The 22,529-nt window shown below is 48.4% G+C and overlaps 1 protein-coding gene across 26 annotated transcripts in view; it reads right to left on the bottom strand.

The window, feature by feature from the left end:
• TCF4 (transcription factor 4) overlaps positions 1 to 22,529 on the bottom strand; it is a 246,577-nt gene that overhangs the window by 43,968 nt on the left and 180,080 nt on the right. For 25 of the 26 annotated variants that reach the window (XM_069775312.1, XM_069775317.1, XM_069775314.1 and 22 more), the window contains one exon: positions 1,115 to 1,220. In XM_069775312.1, coding sequence (XP_069631413.1) covers positions 1,115 to 1,220 — 106 coding nt within the window. Of the gene's footprint in view, positions 1 to 1,114; positions 1,221 to 9,365; positions 9,453 to 22,529 lie in introns of those variants that run through there. The other variant, XM_069775326.1, reaches the window with a different exon arrangement.

Here is a 22,529-nt window from a genome sequence, read left to right as displayed (position 1 = left end):
TCCCACGAGGATCCACCCGAGCGGGTGGAGGACCAGCAGAACCCCTCCTGGCAGCGTTCGAGCCCCGGACCCGGGGCAGGAGGGTCCACTGGTCCTTCCCGCCTGCATCCCTGCTGGTCCTGCTCCTTTGCAGGTGGGCAGCTCGTCCTCCCGCGCCAGCTGCCTGATGGAAACCCAGACACGAGCATCCTCGAAGGAAGAGCCGGAGATGTGGCGGAGCTCCGCAGGCGCTAGCCCGGTCACCCTGAGACAGGGAGCTGAGCCATCCCCAGGGACGCTGAGCAGCGCCCGTGACCTTCAGGTGGTGGGGACACAAAAGTGGGTTGTTTTGGGTTTTTTCCTAAGGGTGTGAATTGGAAAGTGTGTATACATATGTATATAGAATAAACTCCAGTCCCTTGTCCTGCAAATACTTTAGCCTAGCAGTCCTGCTGAATTAAACAGATTTACTTACCCTGTACTTAGCCTAAAGCAGAGTATATGTAAAAGTGTTTAAAAGCTAATCATTTTGCCCTAAATGTGGCAAAAGAGGGGTATCCTAACTGTATGTGGATCTTCCCAAACTCTAGGAATTTTATTTACTAAGTTACACCAAATTTAACTGTACTGGCACAAAATCATCGCAAGAAACACAACATGGTAGCAGTGAATACATGAAAACTATTAACCCACCCTCAAATGAAATGGCTTCATTTTAAAAAGGTTGCTCTAATTCCATATCTACGCACATAGACATACTTGTAGCACTGTATACTTTACGTAAGACAAAATCTTTCTCATTAACATAAAACAACAATGCACCAAATACAAGCACAAACGTGTGTGCCTTCAGTATATGCATAATATATGTGCACACACACACGCTGGAAAAAAATGCTTCAAGAACCTCAGATGATAAGAGGCTGGCAAGTTATTCATTATGCTGCTTCACTGCAGGATCAAAACAAGATGTTCAGAGGCATAATGGTCAAACGAAGACATACAGGTCTTCATTTGAATGGTAATGTTACAGACCACAAGATGATATTCCGGCATGTCTCGACTACATATAAACTAAAATACAAACACACAAAATGTATGCAAAATAGATTTCCTTTCAAAAGCAATGTCTTACCTTGCATGAAGAAGGAGCTAGGAAAAGTGCTGGCTGCTGGTTTTGAGGATGGATAACCTGGTGAATCCCTATTGTAGTCGGCAGTGCTTGCTGACGGGGCATAAACCTAAGGAAAAAAGACTAATTTAGTATGCCTTTAGCAGGAAGCAGGAAAGAAATATTGAGTTTTTACCTTGCTCAGTATAAATCCGTTCACAACACCACATAATTCTTCTCTCAGAACACAAAAACCTCAGTATATGTGTGACTGGAAAATAAATTTTAAGCTTCAAAAGAAACTCCAGCCTGACATTTTCCAGCTTTAAACAAGGATATTTGCAAGGTATTTGTCAAACTATGTATTTCTGTAAATAAAATGAACAAACAGATGTACATATGTTCTTCCTAGAGCATTACGGAGCTTAAAATAAACAAGAACTTGAAACAATGCTGATTTTCTCATATGAAGGCGTACAGACTTTACCCACTTAAGAACAGAACTGAAAGCACTGCAAGGAAGTAAAAAAACTATCTCCCAAACTAAAAAAAAAAAAAAAAAGGAAAGAAATTTAGAAAAACAGCATTATCAAGAACACTGAAAATTACAAACATATCTTGGGATATTAAATTCCCATGGATCGAGCTCTTTCCAGAGAAGCTTTAAAGGACTATTAAAAACCTGGATCTACACAAGACCACCAACACAGCATGTGTACACATCAGGGGAAAAACTCCTCCTTTCTTAAGACTTATTGTATTTGTCTATGCAATAAACTTAGTACGTGTGCCAAAAGACTCATTTACTTTTATTTGCTTACTAATACACCAGAGCCTTCTGCAACTTGCCTTTTAGAAAATATCTGCTGTATTTCTTGCTTTAGTTTAGTTCAACCAGGACAGCATTTAAAAACAAAATAGAAGCAAAAAAATCCCCCCAAACCAGTCAGGGCTGATAAGCGTAATTTATTATTTAGAGCGCGATTTATTCTCTCTGCCTATACGCTCCCTCAATTCCTCCGCGCTTTGTTTCTGCGCTGGAGGTGCCTCTCTCCAGATGGTCAGGAAGACTGAAGCACTGTCATCTCCTTGATGAAAATGGATACCTTCCTGCCTCCATTTTGAAGCAGGCAGCAGATCACAAAATTGGCAGAGCGCCTGCTCCGACGTTTGCAGGTCACAGCGAAAGGGAAGAGAAATCCACCAGCGAAGCACGGCCGCCGCCGGGGCTGGGAAGAGCGCCCAGCCAGGGCAGGGGGAGCAAAGGGCTCCTCTCATTAAAAAAAACCCAAAACCCCACCCGAACCCAAAAACCAGGGAGCAAAAGGCTGAGGGGCTGCAGGATGCAGAGTAACGGGCTCCCAGAGCCCCAGCAAGGAGCGGGACGGCGGGACGGGACGGGGCAGCCCGGCATCGCATCCCCGGGCGGCAGAGCAGCTCCCCTGGCTTCGTGAGCCCCAGCGTCGCCCGCGCAGACGGGGCCAGCAGCAGCTCAGCGCCTGGGACAAGCCCGACGTTACAAACCGAAGCAAAAGTCCTTTTTACGATACGGTGCCTCACGCCCCATTCGAGATCGATGCGGGTTCGGGGTCCTCGGCATTGGGCGCTCGGGAGAAGGAGACGTGTCCCACCGCCCGTAGGGTGGCAGCAGCTGGGAGCGAGCCCCAGGAAAGCCTGAAGACTATTTGGATGGGTAAAAGAAGAGGCAACGCAGCTCTGCGCCCAACTGGCCAAACCAACCCGCAGCAAAGCCATCGGCCAGTGCCGCTGAGTGGGACACTCCGGGTGGGACGCAGCCACCGCCAACCGCCGTGATACCGGCATCACGGGAGTCGACTTCCTACTCATGTGTCAGCATTTAACTGCATTAAAGGTACAAATAAATAACAAGTACTAGCCAAAACCCCGCTGCCTGCCTGCACGGGGGCAGGCAGGGCTGGCCCAGGCTGGGCAGGAGCACCCAGCTCTTGGGCATGCTGTGCTGTGATTCCGGAGCAGGGCTGCGATTCTGGAGCAGGGATGTGATGATTCCGGAGCAGGGCTGCAATTCCGGAGTAGGGCTGCCACGTGCTCTCGCCAGACACCACCATCCCAGGCTCTGCCGTGATGGTGAGGGACTGGGGCATCCCGCCACCCCAGGATTGGTCCCCGCAGCCATCGGTTGGGGCAGGCACCAGCTGTGACAGCCCCAAGTGTCACCTCTAATATCAGCACCTTCAGCATGGCTGTTTTCAGATGAGCTCTTCCTTTGGGATGGTGAGTGATGCAGAAAGCAAGCTGGCATGGGACGCTAGTGATGGTTTCAACCCGGGGCCGGGGGAAAGTTCCTCTTGACCTCAGCTCTTGCAAAGACGGGTGCTGTGATTCAGCTAAGGGAGGGGAGGTCGGGAACACAGGAAAGAGGCTTTTTGAAAAACCTGAGAGATGGGATGAAGGAGAGCTGTGGGAGGCATCAGTCAGCTCAAATCTCCGCTCTCTGGTCAGCGGGAGGGTAAGGAGATGCCTCCCCAAACACCCCTTCCCAACCCTGCCCTCTCCCACTGCTGCTCCTGCACCAGCTTCGAAAATGCTTCGTACAAGTCCTGCAGTTACCAGAGAACAACCCTACAGAAACTGCAGAGGTTTTCAGAAGAGATACCTGAATGTCAGATTTAATGCTGAAAGATTAAAGATGGACAGGTAGGGGAAAAAAAAAAGGTGCTTGAATATACCCAGTGCCCAGAGAGGAAGGGAGCACAGAGGTTGGAAAGCAGCAAGGACATCAAAGGCAGCGTGCTGGCTATGCCGGTGCTTTAATAAAACATGCGTCGGGCACTTCTTGCACTTCCAAACAAAGCAGCGTGCATGCGGATCGCAGAGCAGCTGCACTGCTCTGACACGTCTTGCAGGGGTGTAACGGGTGCCTCTGAAGAACAGCTTCGCTGTGCCACGGTATTTAACGTACAGGAATTTCTCTATTCTGCTATATCACGATATATTTAACAGCGCGGGGGCTTTCACTTGGTGCATGCCACTGCCTGGCACGGGGTTTTCTCCCTGGGCTGCACCCACAGAGTGGGGAGGGTCTCCTGGGAAGGGCGGTGCCCACCCCACCCTGCCCCACCCTGCCCCGCCCCTCCAGCACCACCCATTCCCGCCCTGGCCGGATACAGGATGCCCGTGCCACCGACTTGTGAGAGCAATCGCCCCTCTACCCAGAGGTGACCACGTCTTGCTCTCGCCTAAGTAGATCCCTGTTGTCCCCTACTTGTTGCGCTCGAGGTCACCAGGCTTGCGTAAAAGTTGGGTGTGCGTTTCTGAGGAAAAACAGTCAAAACTAGGTGTTTGTAACTCGTACGGCGAAAAGGTCCGACACCGTTACAGTTCTCTTCCCTCGCACTCATTTGACAGGTATCCCACCAAGCGCCCCGGCTGCCGGGGAGGTTTCCCAAGGGATCGGTGAACACCCAGTGGGTGACCTCATCGGTGAGGCAAGGCTTCCAGCGCATCCCACCTACCACGTGGGAAGAGCGGCTACCTGGGAAAAAATGAGATGGGCCCTGGCCTGGGAAGTGATGAAGAAAACCCCTCCTGTGTGCCCTCTGATCACTCCCGCTATTTTAGGAGTGACCGGTACCTCTCCCTCCCTGCCCCACCACAGGGACGGTCCCTCCTCGCCCACCTCTCCCCGCGCAGCCCTGCCCTCTTGCTCACAACGATATACGTTGGTCTCAACCTGAACGCCTGGTCTTTCCCATATTCCTGCAGCCATCCAGCCTAACTGCTTTCAGACATGACTCCAGCTCAACAAAAATTAGGTCCGGAAAGGGCCCCCTCCTGCCGACGGAAATTTGGCTTTGCACCTCGGCTTTCTGCAGTACCTGCAGCGCATGAGTTATAAAGGTCTAACGGCTCCCCGTACGCGCTGTAAAGAAAACGAGTATGTATTTTACGCCTCTTGCTGACTTATTCCCCAATTTATGAGTTTGCTTCGCTTCGTTGCTTGTTGTCAAACTGAACCGTAAAGCTGCGGGGTCAGAGTCTCCCAAGGCGGGTGCCTGAGCTGCAAAACTGCCCCCGCGCCAGCGCTGCCCGCCACGCCGAGGGGGCTCGGTAGGAACACGCTTCAGAAATCACCCAAATATGCAGAGCCAGCACTTGAAAGGAATTTACAGAAAACGGTGTCGGCGGCTGAAGCCGTGGCGCTGGCTGGGGATGCCCGTGCAGCGGCAGGGCGCTGCCGTGGGGTCTCGCCTGCCTGCAGCCGCACTTCGCCCGCCCTGGTAGCAAAAGGAGACGCGCCAGGACAAGGCGGCGATTCAACCTGGGTCAGACGCCTTCGGGGATTTTGCTTTACTGTTGTCAGCAGTCGTATGAAGACACTGAATGACGGCTTTGGCACGTTCTGGGCGCGCGGGTCAGCCTGGAGGCTGGGAAGGGAAGGAAAGCGTCAGGAGGAGCAGGGGAAGGCGGACGGAGGCTGGCGGTCGTGAAATGACGGGAAAAATAGCCAAAATAAATGCCAGCTTACAAAGTGTCATGTAACTGGGTGTAACTCTTCCTCGCTAAAGACAGAGTTGATTTATTCTTCTGTTGGTTTTACAGCTGAATTTTCACACAGTGAAAGCCACTGGGCTGAAGCAAATTAACTCGTTTTGCTGTGACAGGCTCAGTCACAGGAAGAATTTGAGGAGCTATAAGGTAGCTTTTTTAGAAAATTGTGTATTTCCTAAAGAAGCGTCACTCTTTCAACATAAATATTCATTATTTTCAAATTTTTATCACAGTGGGATTCTCATGTTATCACGACATTAGCTAAGAGCACACATGGAAATTCCTCTCATGTTAAAATGTGCAGAAGTCTCCAGATTTGTTTCCCTCTGTATCATCGGGACTGCAGTACTTTCAACAGGCAGTAAAGAGAGCGTAGGAGATGATTAACTAGATGAACAATATTCTGACTGGCCCCTGTCTTTTTGTCATTCTTCCACAAAGCAATGTTTAAAATAGCAAGCAGTGTATTATTTAATCACGTTGATAATCTGTCCAAAAACGTTTGCCAGATAATTTTACAAAGATGGAATTGCGCCGATAACCCCATTTAAACAGAGACATCAATTATCATGAGTAAGTGTTGGTAAAGAAAACAACCCAATAACTTGATCCAGAATAGTGAAAGTAAACCAGGTTAAATTTATGGCACTGGTAAAAAAGGGTAATGTGCTGTCTCCAAAAAGGCAAGAGGGAGCAAACCGCAGATGTGTACAAGTGACTTTCTGATTTGACAGAAAATATATTATAGATTTAAAGATGTTAATATTCTTAAAAGAGTGCCTGAATTTAGAAAATCACTCTGACTCATGCTGGGAGGTTTGAAAGATGATGAATAATGATCTGGGAAAAACACGCCATGCTGTAATATGACATGATGAAAAAATTATCACATTGTTGCCATTTTTGGGAGCCTGCCTGCAAGTTCCAAACACCTTTTCTTCTTCAATTCTTCTGGAAAGCTCGCTGTCCTGGGAACGTGTTTCCAATGTCTTTCATTTTCCAGTATTCAAGAGACTCGGTCAGCAGAGCCTCCGGCCAAGCCGAGCATCCCTGGCTGCTGGCGGGCTGGACGGACCACGCGCTTGCCCTCTGCCCACGGCGCCGTGCTCAAGCCTTGGGGGTCCAGAGTCCACCAAATAAACGATAAACGGCCTCGAAAACACCTATTAGTAAGTCATAATACTAGCTGTCGAGTGAACTGGAGGCGTGCTGGTTGGTGCTGGCAAGGGCTGGGGGCGAGAAACCCCAGCTCCGCGGGTCAGGGATGCGGCCGCCCCTCGCAGACATCGCCGGTGGGGATGCGCGCGCTTCCCAAGTACCGGGAGATGCCTCTGGCATCGAGGCACCGCGGGGCCAGCCGTCCCACCGCAGTCTCTCCATCAGGCTGGCCGGGGGCGGCCGGCTGAGGGTGTTTGGAAGCCCAGCCCGAGCAAGGAGATGCAAGAGATTGTCTTTTCCCCTTCCGTCGTGGCTCTTCTCCTCGTCTACCTCCACCTCTCTTCCGCTCCCAGGCACTGGCGATACCGTTGCCAGAAGATTTCAGACTTCCCCTCAAATTGAAACGCGTCTCCATTTTCCTGCTCATGAGATGCTCTGAACGAGGCAGGGAGGACATCCCTCCGGCGCAACGGCTGTGTCGGCGCAACAGGGCTTGGGCAGCCCCATCCCGGCCTTCGCGCCCAACGTGAAATTAGGAAGAATCTATCACCTGGCACGCATGGCACCAATGTAAAGCACAAGCTGTAAAACGCAACTGTGATTGTTTCTGTGTATGGAGCAGTCCACTTAAATAGGTACCTGATATAAGGAAACATTTGTGAAGAGAATAAACCCATCAATCAGCAGTCCAGAGACTTCAAAATACATGGCGAAACTCCTTTAAAATTAAGATCTCAAAGAGAACATTTATTAAATTATAAGTGCATTACCAAATGGCAAAGCGTACTGGCTATCAGAACTGTCAGGAGGAATAAACCTGCTCGCTGGAACAAGCTGCTCTGCATTAGCAGATGTCAGCTTCGCATAGAGGGAAAAACTCTTTTAAGCGAGTACCTGACCAAGCAGCAAGCGCTCGTTGCCGGATTCTCTCCAAGCCTGCCGCACCGGCCATGCCGTGCCGCCTCGGTGGTACCGGTTGGCTTCCGCCAACCGGACTGAACACACGCGAGCCGAGGACCGACCGCTGCCATTTACGCTCTCAGATATTACAAATTTCTCGGTTGCAACCTGTTCCACACGCTCCTAATGACCGGGGCTGCTCGCTGCCTCTGCAGCCCGGGAACCCGCCAGCCGCCCCGGGCTGAACGCAAGACCCGAGGATGGCACTGCCCCGGGCGGCAGCGGGGCAAGAGCTGGTGTAGCAGCACGGTCCCCAGCCAGAGCACGCAGAGGGACATGTTCTCACCAGCAACACTGAAAAACTTAAATATTAAAAAAAAAAAATTTAAAAAGTCACTACTCCTTCCTTTATGACCACTTGAGGGACACACTCCGCTGCTGTTCTCACTCCTCCCAGCTCTGCCATCAGACCAGCGACTGCTCTGCCAGGCTAGGGCTGAATTTCCCCAGCTTTTCGTTAAAAATAAAAAAAAAATAAAAACTCTGTACTTTAATATGCGCAAGGAGCAGACCCCCCTTTCCGCGGGCTGACCTGCTCCAGGTTTCCAGCAGAAGGGCACTTTTCAAGCCGCAGGTCCCTAATTTCGGCCACATGTTGCTGCGGGTGAGCGGGGGGAGAGGAAGAGGAGCGGGGCGCGGGGGCGGCGGGCGCTGATGAAAAGCGCAGCCCCGCCAGTGAAGCACATTACCAGCCCGGCCTGGAAGGGGCCGGAAGGAAAACCCACCCACCTCACCCTGCGTTTATTCTATCAACCTGCAATCGCGGCAATCAAAACCAGATGTCGGCTCTTCCAGATCTTTCTCACAGGACAAACACGCGAAAGGGCCTCGGGCCTGGCGTTGCCATCAAATGGTAATTGAGACCATATGAGCCCCAAACGCAGAAGAGCACATGCGAACCGCTCCCCCCCCCGGCCCCGTGAGAGGTATGAAATTGCAGGTCCCGCTGAGCCGTTAAGTGCACGGTGCGCCGTGAAAAACAAGTGTACGCGGCCAGGGGAACCACCTGTACGGCACGCCGCCCCCGCCAGCGCCCGCGGGGGGGCCGGGGGCTCTCCGGGGTTAACGACAGAGGTTGGCCAGCGCCGCGGAAAGCGAGCGCAGGTGCGAGACCCGGCGCTCGCACGCATCCCACCATCGCCTTCGCGTCGCCTCCGTGAACCGGCGCCGGTTCTCCGGCACGCACCGTCCCCACGCGCCGAAAACCCCGGCTCCGGGCTGCGGGTTTTGGGGCAGGTTCGGTCCCGTGATTATCTCCTCTCCTGCTGCTCGCGTTCATTAAAAAACGCGAGCGAGACTCGTTGACCGCGACCCCGCGGGCCGAAACGCCTCTCGGTGAAGGTTTTTGCACCAGGGATGCGCTCCCTCCACCGGGCTCCCACCAGCACGAATTTTGCGCGGGACTGGCCCAGCGTACCCAAAAACGTCTGGCTCCCCTCCCGCTCCGGCGCGGGCAGCGTGCTCTGCCCCGCCGGGCCCTGGGTTTCCTCTCGTTTGTACAAATGCCGTCGAGCAGGAACTCGCAAAGACTGACGTTGACTCAAAAGCCACTACAAAGTGCCAGCATTTACAAACCACAGCTCGTTTTGAGGTGAAACGCTGCAATCTGGACCAAACCACCTACTTGCCGCGCACTGGTTGTTCCGCTCCCACCAGGAATCGCTGCTCGCACAAAGAGCTGCCCTACGCTCAGCATGCCCTAAACATTAGCTGCCTGGCTTTTTTTTCCTTATCCCACCCTATATGATCCTCTGAGTCCGCAGATCCTGTTCAGTTAAAATGTCTTCCAGATGGGACTGCTGAATACTGCATCTCGTGAACGCCCAAAGTTAAAAAGGGGTCAGCTAAATTAGAGAAAAAAAATTACAACATTATGTCATCCCTGTGCAGTAATACATGCTCTAAAAAAGCAACAATAACATAAATAGACCCAGAGGTTTTCTATTCAGACTCTGATTTCTTTCTGCCATTTGTCTTTATCACGCAGCTCTCCCGGATCGTTACCAAAGCAGCGCAAGAGCCAACGCCACCACCACCAGCCCAGTCGGGAACCGCAGGTGAATTCTGCTCTAACGTGACATCGCTTCTCTGGGATCCCAGACAACCAGGAGCCAGAGCTCACCAAATGGTCTTGCCAAAGCCCAACTGTTTCCAGCAGGCGTTAGGGAAAGTAAAGGAAGAGCGAGAAAAGGAGAACACCAAAGAGTGGCCAAGGAGAGACGGGGAGATGGCTGCCTACAGCAAGAGGAAGCCCCAGGGACGAGGAAGGAAAAGATAGGAAGCAAAGCAGAAAGAAGAGCGAGGGAAAAATGCATGGAGAGGGACATTTAATAACTAGGTAGCAATGGGCCATAGTCACGGGCACAGCAGAAAGACCTCCATGTTTTCCAGAGCATATTACAGAAGGATCCCTGGAACCACCAGCGGTGAGCCCAGCCAAGAGGGGCAGAACCAGAGAGCGGCGTCAGACACAAAACCTTCCGCACAGCTGAGTGACATGCAGCTGGGCATGGCTTTGCCATCTGGGTTTCTTTTTCTTCTTTTTTTTTTTAGCCACCAGGCCCCATGGATGTGAGCACGGGGGGATCAGCCTCCGCCAGGTCAGAGGGACGGGAGCAGAGGAGGCTTTGAGAACCAGAGACCTGCCCTGCAGCACTCCAGGCTTCAGCACGACTCTGGCTGTGCTTCTCCGAGACATGAGCCAGCCGTCACCAGCCCTGCTGGCATCTGGAGAACGCACGGGTGAAGTGATAGAAAGACAGCACAGAAGATGCAACAGAGGCTGCAGCGAAACGAGAAAATTCTAGATTCTGGAGACGCTGACTCCATGAAAGCGTCCATGAAGGACTCCATGAAGGAGGTGGCGACTCAAGAGTGGAGAGAAAGAGTTGGCCAACTTACCCGATTTGGGTAAACCAACACGCAACCCTCACGGCGAGTACTGGCTAGATGGGCCTGGCTGCGGCGGGGCTCAGGGAAGGACCCCGAGGATGCAGAGGGCAATGGAGAGGAGCAGGAGACGTCTCCAGGAGGAGAAGCAAAAGAGCAAAATCGAGAGGGAGTGGGTAGGAAGAAAGGACAAAGAACCAGGGGTGTGATGGGAGAGATGGGACAAAATTAAAAAATTAAGCCGACATCCTGCAGTTACCAGGATTTTAACAGTTGCAGATGCTCAGCAAGGCAGAACCAGACCTCCAAAAAGCAATAAAGAGGGAGCAGAGGAAAAAGAGTGGGAAAACAGAAATAAAAGTGATGATGAAAAGAACAAAGGTGCCACTTGGATCAGTTCCAGGGGCAGTTTCCATACGTGAATTCTAATTCACATTTCATGTAAGATAGCATGTTTCTAAGCATTTATTTTTTTAGTAAAGGAGTTCCCAGAAGAGACAAGAAAAGGAAAAGGACTATTTCATGCATTTTCCTTCTTTTGGGATCTGCTTTCTAACTTCCTTTTCTCCACTGCATTTATTGAGAACCATTTTGTGTTGGGTTTTTTTTTTTTTTTTAATATTCTATGCTCTGTTTACAAATACATGTAGAGACAGTGAATGTATCAGACATCTGCCCGTATTCTCCTCTCAAATCTCTCCACAAGAAAAGAGCCTTAATTTTGCAATCTTCCAGTGTTTCTGGTCATTATCTACCTAGCACAGTGCAATCAAATAATTTAAAGCATATACTATCATTAATTGGACCTTATCTGTTTGCCTAAAGTCCTGACACGAGCTCCCAACAGCGGTGGGTTGTACACCCGGCCGCGTACCCCCACGGCGGGTGTCAACCAGCAGAGCTGATGGCGGGGCTGTGACGTTCATCCGCGGGGAAAGAGGGGACCGAAGGGGGCGCAGGCTGAGCTGGGCGCACTGGGAGGGACTGGGCAACCCAAAGGAAACCGTGCTTCACCGGACAGCACTAGGGATGGAAACACCCCTGCTGAGGACTAAGGCTGATGGAGCATCCCCAGGAGATCGGCTATAAACTCCTCTACTACCAGCTAGGACGCCAAGCCTGCCGTCAGGCACCGGTGCCCCAGCTCCAGCCCACCCCTCCGTCAGCAGTGGCGGAGAATCACAGAATAGAATGACAGAATCATCTAGGTTGGAAAAGACCTTTAAGATCATTGAGTCCAACCGCTAACCTAGCACCGCCAAGTCCACCACTAAACCATGTCCCTAGGTGCCACGTCTACACTCTTTCTACAGAGAGGTGGATGCACCTGCTGCACTCCCCCAGGGAAGCTGGGATTTCACCCAGTGCTCTGCGTGTACTGGGGAACTCCGGGATAACTGGATGCTCAACCGACCCAAGTGGAAACGAAGGTCTTGGTGACGAGCAGAAAGGAGCCCAGACCGGATTCTGCTTTCCTGCAGTTCGGTTTTTAGGAAGAGGCGGGTCCTGATCCGAACCCAGCGCCTCAGACCCATCTCGGGTAATGAATCACGAGCTGTGCCCTCTGCGGAAATGTCTTCATCTCCGGGAACGGCGGGAAGTGGGGTGACAGCGGTTTCAGGTGCCGAGACACAATAAAAACAATGAGGAAAGAAAATGTTTGCTTTTTATGTCAGCAGAGATGTCAGTACCCATTAATAAATCTATCTGCTAAATCTACTCTTATTCATGTGGGACATCACCAAGTTAAAGTAAAATAAATTATCTTTAATTAAATGGAATTGTCGTCTTCCTCCTGCTATCATCCCCAATTATTACATCCTAATCAGCCCTTTTGGGAGAAGGCATGAGGGAAGGCTGAAAGGCACATTTACTATAAACAATTTCTCTCTCTGTCAAGAGATGGAAATTTTATTTTAATTATTGTTTAGGACTATGATTTTCACCCAGTTTCTGATGAAAGGGATTAAAAGTTGAAAATGCCATCATTCAAAGAAAGGAAGAAATCTGTTCATGTCATCGCCGCAGAGCAATTTCCTCCTAGTCCCTCCTACAATTAAAGCCCAGAGCAAGGCAGAAGCAGTTAGGAAATATGCAAGTCATTTGTTTAAACTTCTTTATTAGGATTTCCAGCGGAGACTTATGTTATAAAATATTTTGATCGAAAAGACGAGGTAGATGCATTAGGTTGGAGGGGAGGGTGGGAAGGGGAAATCTGGAGGCCAGCTCCAAGCCAGAGCCAGGCTGGGCTACAAAGATTTCTGCTCTGCCCAAGTCCATGCCGCAGTACTAGGCTGAAGTAAATGCATCAGAAGTTCGAACCCCTTGAACCCCATTCCTCTGGGATGAATCGCACTTGAAAAGCAGCCTGCAAGCTTTCCGCTGCCTGGGCAGCGCTTGCCTACGCAGCGCACCTCGTGCTGGGGAAGGGGAGCGGTTCTGAGTAACCTTGATTAATATCGAGAGTATCAGGACTGTGTGAATCTGCACGGTTTAAATGCGAACATGGGAAATTCAGAAGGTTGACATGCAGATTTGGGCTTGGCTGAGTCTGACTCAAACTCAAACTCCGTCATGTGAAGATGGGCGGACTCAAATCGGAAAGAAAAAAAAATAATACAAAAAAATAATACCGCTCCAAAGCTCCACCGGTTCATAGCCCGAGCTGCACACAGCTGTATTTGAGAAGTTTAGTTTGCTAGTGTTTAAAAAGCACTTTGAATGAAGGGTACTCTCGGGGTCTGATTTTCAAACACGCTCCGAGTTGTGTTTTCCCCATTACCATGACTGCATGTAAATGAAGCACTTGTGCCCGCGACTCTGCCGCGCCGCTGCTCCGTAATCCTTTGTACACAGCCAGGCTATGCAATCACCGTAATTGTGCACACAAATTAGGCACACAAAACAGCCCCGGCACAGGCTTGAGAATCGAGTCTTACAAGCGTGAATAGTGTCACATACTCAAACACACCAAAATCTGGGGCTGCGATTCAAACCCATGGGCTCCAGTTGACTTGGACAGCCTGGGGCAGCCCAAGAGCATGCTGATGGAACCAGCATGGACACGGATAGGAAACCCTACCCAACAACTGAAAAACTTAAAAAAGAAGAAAAAAAAAGAAAAAAGAAAAAAAACCAAACCAAAACCACCCCCCCAACATAGTTTTCTTTCAGAGTTTAGCTGCTAAATAATATTGATAAGGCATTATAAAAAATGAACACTGTAGCTTAAATAACTGCATTTAAAGGAAAGCCAGTGATAAATACATCTATTTTTTAAAATTTCAGCCTGCTTCATCCATATTATAGAGAGAACTCTGCTGATCAAAAACTCAACATTGTTTTAAAATCTCCTTTATTCACTGTCAGCACTGATAGCCGTGTTCTAGCTCAATTTAGCTTTTAATAAAGCTGGGCATTTAACAACGACTTTTCACAAAGCTTTTAGCAATGACCGAGCGTTTTCATCTTTATCTTCGGTTCAAGCTTACTGCTGAAATTAACTAAACCAGAAAAATGTAACCCAAAATATTTTTAGAGGACACATTATGACCGTCATCTGAACTGTGCCCTTCTTGTGCGTTAACATTCACTTACCTGAAACCTTCTAAGACGTAATTCTTATAATAACCCCTCAAGCCAAATTTACCAATGATGCATCAAGTCTTTTCTTAAGTTATTGCTGTTCAACATCACCAGAAGTTAAAGCTGCACTTCCCTAATTAAATCTAAGGCCCTGTATGTACTGGTTTTAAAACACGTTCCTCTCTCTGCCAGTTTTGTTTTTGCTTGCTCGTCGACTGCGGAGTCCCCGAACACACTCTGAACAACTGCTGCCCAATTATGAAACAAGATATATTTCAGATAATAATGAAATTATTCACCAGAGAGAAAATACAGATTATGACAAGAAATGGAACAAGGAGCAACCACTGAATCCTGCTTAATTAATGCAACTTTTTTTTTTTAAAATGCACTTTTCAGGGTGTAGCACTGTTTTCATTTAACACTGCTTTGAATTGCCGCCTACAGAAGTTAAAAAAAAAAAAAAAAAAAGGAAAAGAAAGAAACCACAGCTATACAAGCCTGCTGACTTCTTATAAAAGAACCAGTTTTAAACTTGTTTACACTACTGATTCCAAATGAATTCAAGATGGTGGCTAGTTAAAGAAAGGGAGACCATGCCAAGGATTTTGATCAAAGAACTTCAATTCAACAATGTTCAGTTTTAATTGACCACTAATTAAGCTACATTAGTCAAAGAAAAGTCTATATCACTTCTGAGTAATGAAGAAAAGAATTCATTTAACCCTGTCCTAGCCCTCCTCCAGCCAGCTTACAGAAAAGCAGCTTCTCAAGTATCAGCCTTGGAAGCATTTCCAATATTAATAGGCCAAAAAATTTTTTAAAGAGAAAAAAAAAAGTGTCGGAGGAGGGCGAGCTTTCCCAGCTCGCATTCCTTCTTCCGCGGGGTGAAGCCGTCTCCCAGGCAGAGGCATTTTTGTACAGAGAGGAGTGAGCGACGAGGGGGCAGAAAATCCAGAGAGCTCTCAGCTGCTTGGCACCGTGTGCTGGGGAGAGGGCGAGCTGCACCGGCACAGGGCGGCACCGACAGATGCATACACGTACGTCTGTGTATTTATGCATGCATACAGCCTGAATTTTGACAAAGTACAAAAAACTCTATAAAAAAGGTCCCCTGCGACCACAGGAGTCCCCCGAGCAGCTCCGCTGACCTGCAGGGATGCTGAGGTCCTTCCTCGACGTGACAAAGCCGTTGATTCATGCATGACTCTGCTTCAAGGATGCCAAAGGAAACCTACGCCTAATGAAACATCGGCTGCAAAATTGGGCTCTGAAATGCATTAGGGAATGAAATATTGTTTTCCAATTTAGTGTTTATGTCCTTTAAAAGTCTGCAGGATCAGATAAATTAGAGGAACCAAACAGACGCCAGCACGAGCTTGCTTAGAGCAGGAAGGTTAGACATGGCAACGCTGAGAGATGGCGCAGGGACAGGCAAGTAGGTTTTGAGAAATGCTGAAAGTTCACAGTATTCCTGTTTCGCAGCTAGGGAGAGAAGTTTGCACGATGCAGTAAACGACGCCATGGCTTTGCAGCTCCACAGTGTCGCAGCACTCTTTGATGAGGGCTATACTTGTGGCCTTAACTTGCATTATATTTTATCCTAATGATTTTTGGCAACAAACTACTGCATTTCATAGAATAGAATTTAATGAGTACCATATCTTTTTTTAACATTCTGCCAAATGCTCATTAAAATGCACTTGTTTTTGCAATGCAATAGCTAGCTATATGAAACCAAAATATTAATGCAAATTGGCATTTCTAAGTTTAAAGCGGTATTTGCATAACAGGAACCAAACATGGTGCAAGCTGAAAGAGAGCACACAACACAAATGCCTCTTAACACCATAATTATTGCAAGGAAAAAATGATGGTTTGTGCACACCATCACGAGCTCCAGGATAAAGCATCTGCCAGTTTGCGACACTGTTATCTCCCGATGCCCAGTCTCACCAAGAAAAGAGTGTCTGAAAAGACTGTGCACTCACTGGAGCTGATAAACAAGATAGGTATAAAATGAAATTTTAAAAAATATGAACGCATTTATGCAAATATGACTATCCTAACCAAAAATTACAAGAGGCATTTGAATACAGGGCTGCCGGTAGCAGTGAAAGATTAGCTTGTTAGTTGAGAGCCACAAGCAAAGCCAAAGGTATTCCTACTCTAATAAAGCAGTCATTAGCTGTAGTAATCAGTACCTCAAAGTAAGTACGGTTATGAACCAGACTTCGGACTCTGACACAGCAGTATTTCAAAAAAATGTGTCTCTACCACAAGTGCAAAGGAGCTACTCAGAAAACCAATTACTCCCTACCTATTAGCAAATGGGCGTCATCAGACCGAAGGACATCTCTGCTGTGGCATCAGCACTGGAATAAATCTTAAAAGAAGCTTCCCTTGGGGTGTACACTGCTTTGCTTAAACACAAAGAGGAGTGGGCAAAGCCTGGGACCTGCAGTTTCTGCAGGGGTACAACTGTTAACTCTATCTTAAAAATAAAGTTGAACCATGCTATAGTTGCTTTCTCAGAGCTATCAGAAAGCATAAAAGGAACTCAAGAATTTAGCTCGTGGATCATCTGTAAGATCTGACCTTTACGTTAGAATGCCTCGTGTGTCTAGGAAAAGGAAGAAAGATGCCTACCATGCCAGAGGGGGGCTCAAAAGTCCTCCAGCTCTTGTTAATGGGATGTGCTGGCACCAGCACACGGAGAGGCAGGGCTTTTTCAGGATCGTGCCCCAGGGGAGGCCGGAGCACAGGACTGGGACTGGGGAGCCTGTGCCTGCTGACACGGAGTTAAAGGGTTAAATTCCCACTGACCCAGTCCTACAGAAGCAAAGCTCCGTCGGGCACAGGTAGCCCCTCTAACGCCTGCTGCCATTTGTTGCTCTCCATTGAGGGCTTTTATTAATCGCACGAGGCATCCCTGCAGACCGTCGCCAGCGTTTCTCAAACGGTTAATGGTTACTTCCGTGGCCGACGTAGAAGGGAACCAAACCATTAAGCCAACCATTCTGAAGGAAGCACTAAAGGTAGAAATTTTCAAAACTTCCGACCTGAAAGCGCTCCCACCTGTGCGCTGATAACTGCAAACACACCAACGCACACATGAAAGTCTGTATTTATGGTTCTTCTTTCTTTTTTGCAAGTAAGAGTCCTGGGATCGCATCCAGCTGGGAGTTTTAGTATGCACAGATTTAAGCACATGAATATTTCCAATGAAGCCACTGCATGCATGTACGTGCTTATGAGAATCTGGTCTACATCTTACTGGAGATTAAAAAGACAAAAAAAAAAAAAATCCCCTTTTCTGCAAATGACAGCTCAACATAAGTACCCAAGACCCTATAAATTGGCACTGGGTGACTGGGACCTCAGGCTGGACATCATAGATGGACATCAAGAAGTTACCAACAGTGCAAGTCCATAGCCACATACACTATATTTAAACACTCATTTAAGGTGATTCAGAAATGCAGATGACTGAGCCAGCAGCCCAGTTGTCACCGTCCAGTCTTTCTTCATTAGACTTTCTGAACTTTCCCCAAATATTTTTCATTAGAGAACAGTTGTACTTTGAAAGCATTTATAATCTGCTTTTAAGCAAAAAATATAAATGCTGTGGCTGCTGCGGTGCTGGACCCAGGCTCCAGACCACATCCCCGCACCCCGGCCAGCCCTCAGCGCCGTACCTGGGGCGGGCACAGCCTATGCCCCCTGGATTATGGAGTTTGTCCCAGGAAACTGAAAATGCTGCCATTTCCTCTCAGATCAAATACAGAGCTACAGGACACAAAAAGGATGGTTTAACGTGGCGTGATTTTATTTACTGGATCTTTCTTCCCTTTTTTCCTTTCCCTAGCACAGTAAAAGTTGCTATGAAAAATAGTTAAGGCTATAAATAAGACACCAAGACACTGAAAGCAAATTACCATCCTATGAGTTAATAGCATACCAAATTAAAGACCTCAGTCTAGATCTTTTGAAGATCTACAACTGCAACCTCAAAATTGTGGCAGATCTCTGCATGCAATCGGAGCAGCAGAACTTATTTCGTATTCCGACTTCCACAGATCTGTGTGTGTGGTTCAGGCAGCGAGGGGGATTATCAGAAACAGGCTTCTGCCAGAAGTGATCAGTACAGAGCTGTCTATACATGTGTAATTTTATTTTCCCCTACAAGGTGCCCTCTCTTGGCTTTGGCAGAATCAACAGCCCTTCTTCACGAGACAGATGTGTGCTGGCACGGCGCTCGCAGATTCGTTAACCAGGGGAGATGGTGCTCCCCGGGAATAGGGGGTATATTTATTTTTTCTCAACGCTGAAGCAGACTATTATCCTACGGTTCCTAAGACTGTGCTGAATATGAATTCTCCACAGTCCCACAGATGCTGAACAGTGGCCACCTCCATTGCCTTTCCGATCAGAAGTGACCCCCCCTTCCAATAGATGTGCCACTGGTGTGAGGAAGGGCAGGCTGGGGAGAAAAAAGGAGAGGGAAAAAAAAAAAAGAAAATAAGATCATCCCAACAGATGGTGGCTATCGGCCACCAGGACGTGAGACTGAACTGGGACCGGTCACCTTGCATCCAACCTGCCTGAAGTAGATTAGCACAAAAGCATTGTATTCTAACGAACCACTGAAAACAACATGTGTTTAACTTCTGAAATGGTGAACAGTTCGTAAAACACTAATTTAGGAAGTCAAACAAAAAAACATCCACACCATTTGTTGTTGTTGTTTTTGTTTTCCTGATAAAAATAGCGACCGGCAAGTTTTATCCTGGAGATGGTTTTTATTTACAAGTTAGAAGTCTCAAATGGTGGGAAAGAAAAAGTAGTATTCTGTTTGGCAACTACACTTGCCTGGGAGCACCTTCACAGGCAGCGGGATCCCGGCAGCCCAGAAACTTCCCTGCACCCTCTGCGAGGGGTCCTGGGACCGGGCAGGGGTTCCTGACCATCGCCGGCCAGCAACGGTTGTGTTTCCTTATCCGACTCCTGGGAAGTGGGATTACTATCCCGAAGCACCGCGTATCAGCTTACGTTACCTTATTTAAGTTTTCAGCGCTACCCCCTCTCTTTTTCAGGTGTCAATAGGAAAATCAGTTTTGCATCCCGGCAGCTGCCATCACTCGGAGCCTCGCAGCTGTCCCCGTTCCCAAACCACATGCAAGGATGTGCTGCAAACCGAACGGGGGGAAGATGGCTGATCCACGCTCATCCCTCCCTTTGCCAGCCAAACTTCCCGTCGGACCGGCACCGGGAGCACACGGACATCTTGTCACGGGCTCCGGCGCTGAACCGTGCCGTGACGATTGTGGATGCAGAAGGATTTGCTTTCTGCAGTAGGCATGGCCACGGTTTAAAATGGCAAGAAACACATTTGGTGTTCTGCTTACATCCCCCCTCCCTCCCCTCTGCCACAGCTGAAGAGTATTTTTTCACTCTGGAAATAGCATTAATTCCAAAAAATCTGGAATCCAATAGCCACCGCAAGACTGAGGATGTATTTATGCAACCATTTTGCTGTGAAGCTGGAGGGGATGTAAGAGAGATGCAATACGTATCAGGTGTTCAGAAATCATAGGAATCCAAATCCTTCTGTAACTCAAAATCTGTAACTGTCTAAGCACCTCAAACAACCACCACTTAAAAGACATTGATAGCTTAATCATTTCTTCTTCAGCTCTTATATTCTACCTATTTTACATGGGGGCAGAGCAACATTTGAGAGCAGCTGAACTGGCGTATTTCCTTATTCCTGTTCCCAGCAATCAAACTAGAGACTGCAAGCAGCAGAGAGTGCCATAACAAATATTTAGCTAACGTGCAGAAAAGAATAGGAAAAACCACGTAAGGCCTGGGAGGCGGGCGGCGCTGCCTCGCCGAGGGAAGCCCGGGGGGCTGACGATGGGCTCCCCCAGGGCCGTGGGCGCTCCTGGGCCAGCACCCGAGCATCTCCTGGGCACGGCGGGATGCTTCGGCGCGGTGGGATGCCAGCAGGATCGGGGACCGGCTGGGGCAAGAACAGGGGGAGACACGCCAGTGTGCTTCCCGTTTCAGAAAAGCAGCACTTGACAGCAACTGTATAAAGCTGCTTTAGCCTTACCTAGCTGGGATTCTCACCTAGATTAATGCGCTCTGCTGACGATAACACAAATCCTTTGAAAAATACAGGCTCTCATTGTGTGTAACGGGCATTCAGTCCCCACACAAACGCCTTTATCTGGGCTGTATTTGCTTGCAGGGACCTCATGCAGCAGGTATCGGAGAGTTCTACCTCTCCCTCTATTTGCATATTTTTTTCTAAGCTGCGTAAGATTTCTGAAAGCCTGTTAATCACTTGACTGCAAGAAAGAGCCACTGCAAAAAGCAAACCTCCGCTTCAGATACACTCGCGGTCCCTTCCAGCCCTTCCACCGCTCACAAAGGCAGCCGAGGGAGCACAGCCCTCGCCCCCCGTGCTGCTCCGCAGCCAACTCGACTGCGGTGACAGGTGCACTAATAATAATATGCTGGGCAATCAACTTTTTCCCTCCGATTTGCCGGTTTAGCTTCATAATGCCATTAGGAATGTAAACATTTCTGCAATTTATATTTAAAAGTCAATAAAATAATGGGGTGCAGAACTTAACCTTTTTAATTTTTTAAGTAATACATTTGATTATTTTAATCACGTCAGTACTTAACTGAATGGGTTTAAATATGCATGTTACATCAATTTGGTTTGTTTTGTTCATTAGAAAGCCATTGAGTAATTCAGCTTTTTTTTTTTTTTTAAATAAAAAAAGGGGGGGGGGGCCGCTGAATACTCTGCACAAGACCTTTTCCATGAGGTTGTCCTTGAGGGATGAGTTAGCTGTGCACTGTGTCTCCCAGGAGGCACGACTGCTGCTATCATGGATTTCAGGGAAAAAAAAAAAAAGAAACCCAACGTATAGGCTAATAACAGAATTTAATAACGATGATTCACCAGATGCTGGATAAACTCTTGTAACTGCAATTATGAAAGGCCACTTCATGAGCAAAGAGCTATTTTTAAAGCAGGAAGATTTGTTTTTCACAGCGGACATCCCCTTTGTCAGGGCTGTGGCTGGTGCACACCGACTGCTGCTCTGCGATTCTCACCCTCCCGGCTGCAGAGGTGAAAAAGCCAAGTCAAATGTTAGCCGGGATTGTTCCCATCCCCTTTTCATTCCCGGGTCGGCTACAATGGCAGCAGCTGCGGCGCAACCTTCCCCGCGCGGCCCCTCCAATTACCGGCACCGTGTCCCAGCGCCGGGGACGCGACTCGCTCCGTACCCCAGCCCGGCCCCGGGTCTCCGGAGAACAAGGGGCGAGGGCTGCCGGGCTTTGTCGCCCTTGAACCCGGGCAGCACCCGGCTCGATCCCTCCCCGTCTGGGGGCTAGAGACCCCTCTTCTTCTGTTCAGCTGCTTTTCATTACGGAAAGAGTAGTACACGGTTTAAAGAACAATTTGATCTTGTGCACATGAGTTCTCGCACCAGTCCCACTCCTGTGCAGACACCTAATAAAGCTCTGCAGGTGTATGAAATTTCCTCTACTCAAACTTTGGGGAGGGTTTGTTGGGTTTTTTTTAAATATTATTAATTTTGTAGGCAAAACTAAAGTCCTTATAGGGGAAGGAATTCAAAGCTCGAGTACCAAATTTACACAACAAATTGCAGAGTGTATTTGTATTTGTGTGCACACAAGTTTAAAATGTAGACGGAGGATTTGTGCTCTGCATGCTGCACTTCACGTGGACACCTCTGCTTGGGAAAAGCTGAGAGCATCTAAAGCTGAAGCTGTGCCTTAGGAAACCAGACAACCCACAGCACAAAGGGACGAATCCCTCAAGACCAAGGGTCTGATTCTGCTCCTCCTGTAGCCAACTTCCAACTTTGAAAGTCCCTTTGACTTACAGGAGATAACACTGTAATAATACTTTCTCAGGAAAAACAAACCAACTAAAAATCCAACAACAAGGAAAAAACAAACAAATAAGCGAACGCCCCACCCCCCCACAAAAAAACCCAAACCCAACCCCAAAAACTTGCAAATGGAGACAGATAAATTCAGTAAGTTAAGAAAAGCAAGACCTGCCCTGAATTTTGGGGGAGAAACATTTCCCAATGAAATCTCTGCTTTTGGAGGATTCTGACTTGCTATGCCCCAACAAAGCTAGATGCTAAATATTTGGAGATACCTGCTGAGGCCTGAGAATGCAGTCTCCACACTGCGCCCCGAGAGACTCACAGAAACTTTTTAATGAGCCTGAGAATTTCTCCACCGTAAAAAGGAA

Source organism: Haliaeetus albicilla, chromosome W (genome assembly GCF_947461875.1).
Source record: "Haliaeetus albicilla chromosome W, bHalAlb1.1, whole genome shotgun sequence".
NCBI classification, from domain to species: domain Eukaryota; kingdom Metazoa; phylum Chordata; class Aves; order Accipitriformes; family Accipitridae; genus Haliaeetus; species Haliaeetus albicilla.
This window is presented reverse-complemented; position numbering and strand designations above follow the sequence as displayed.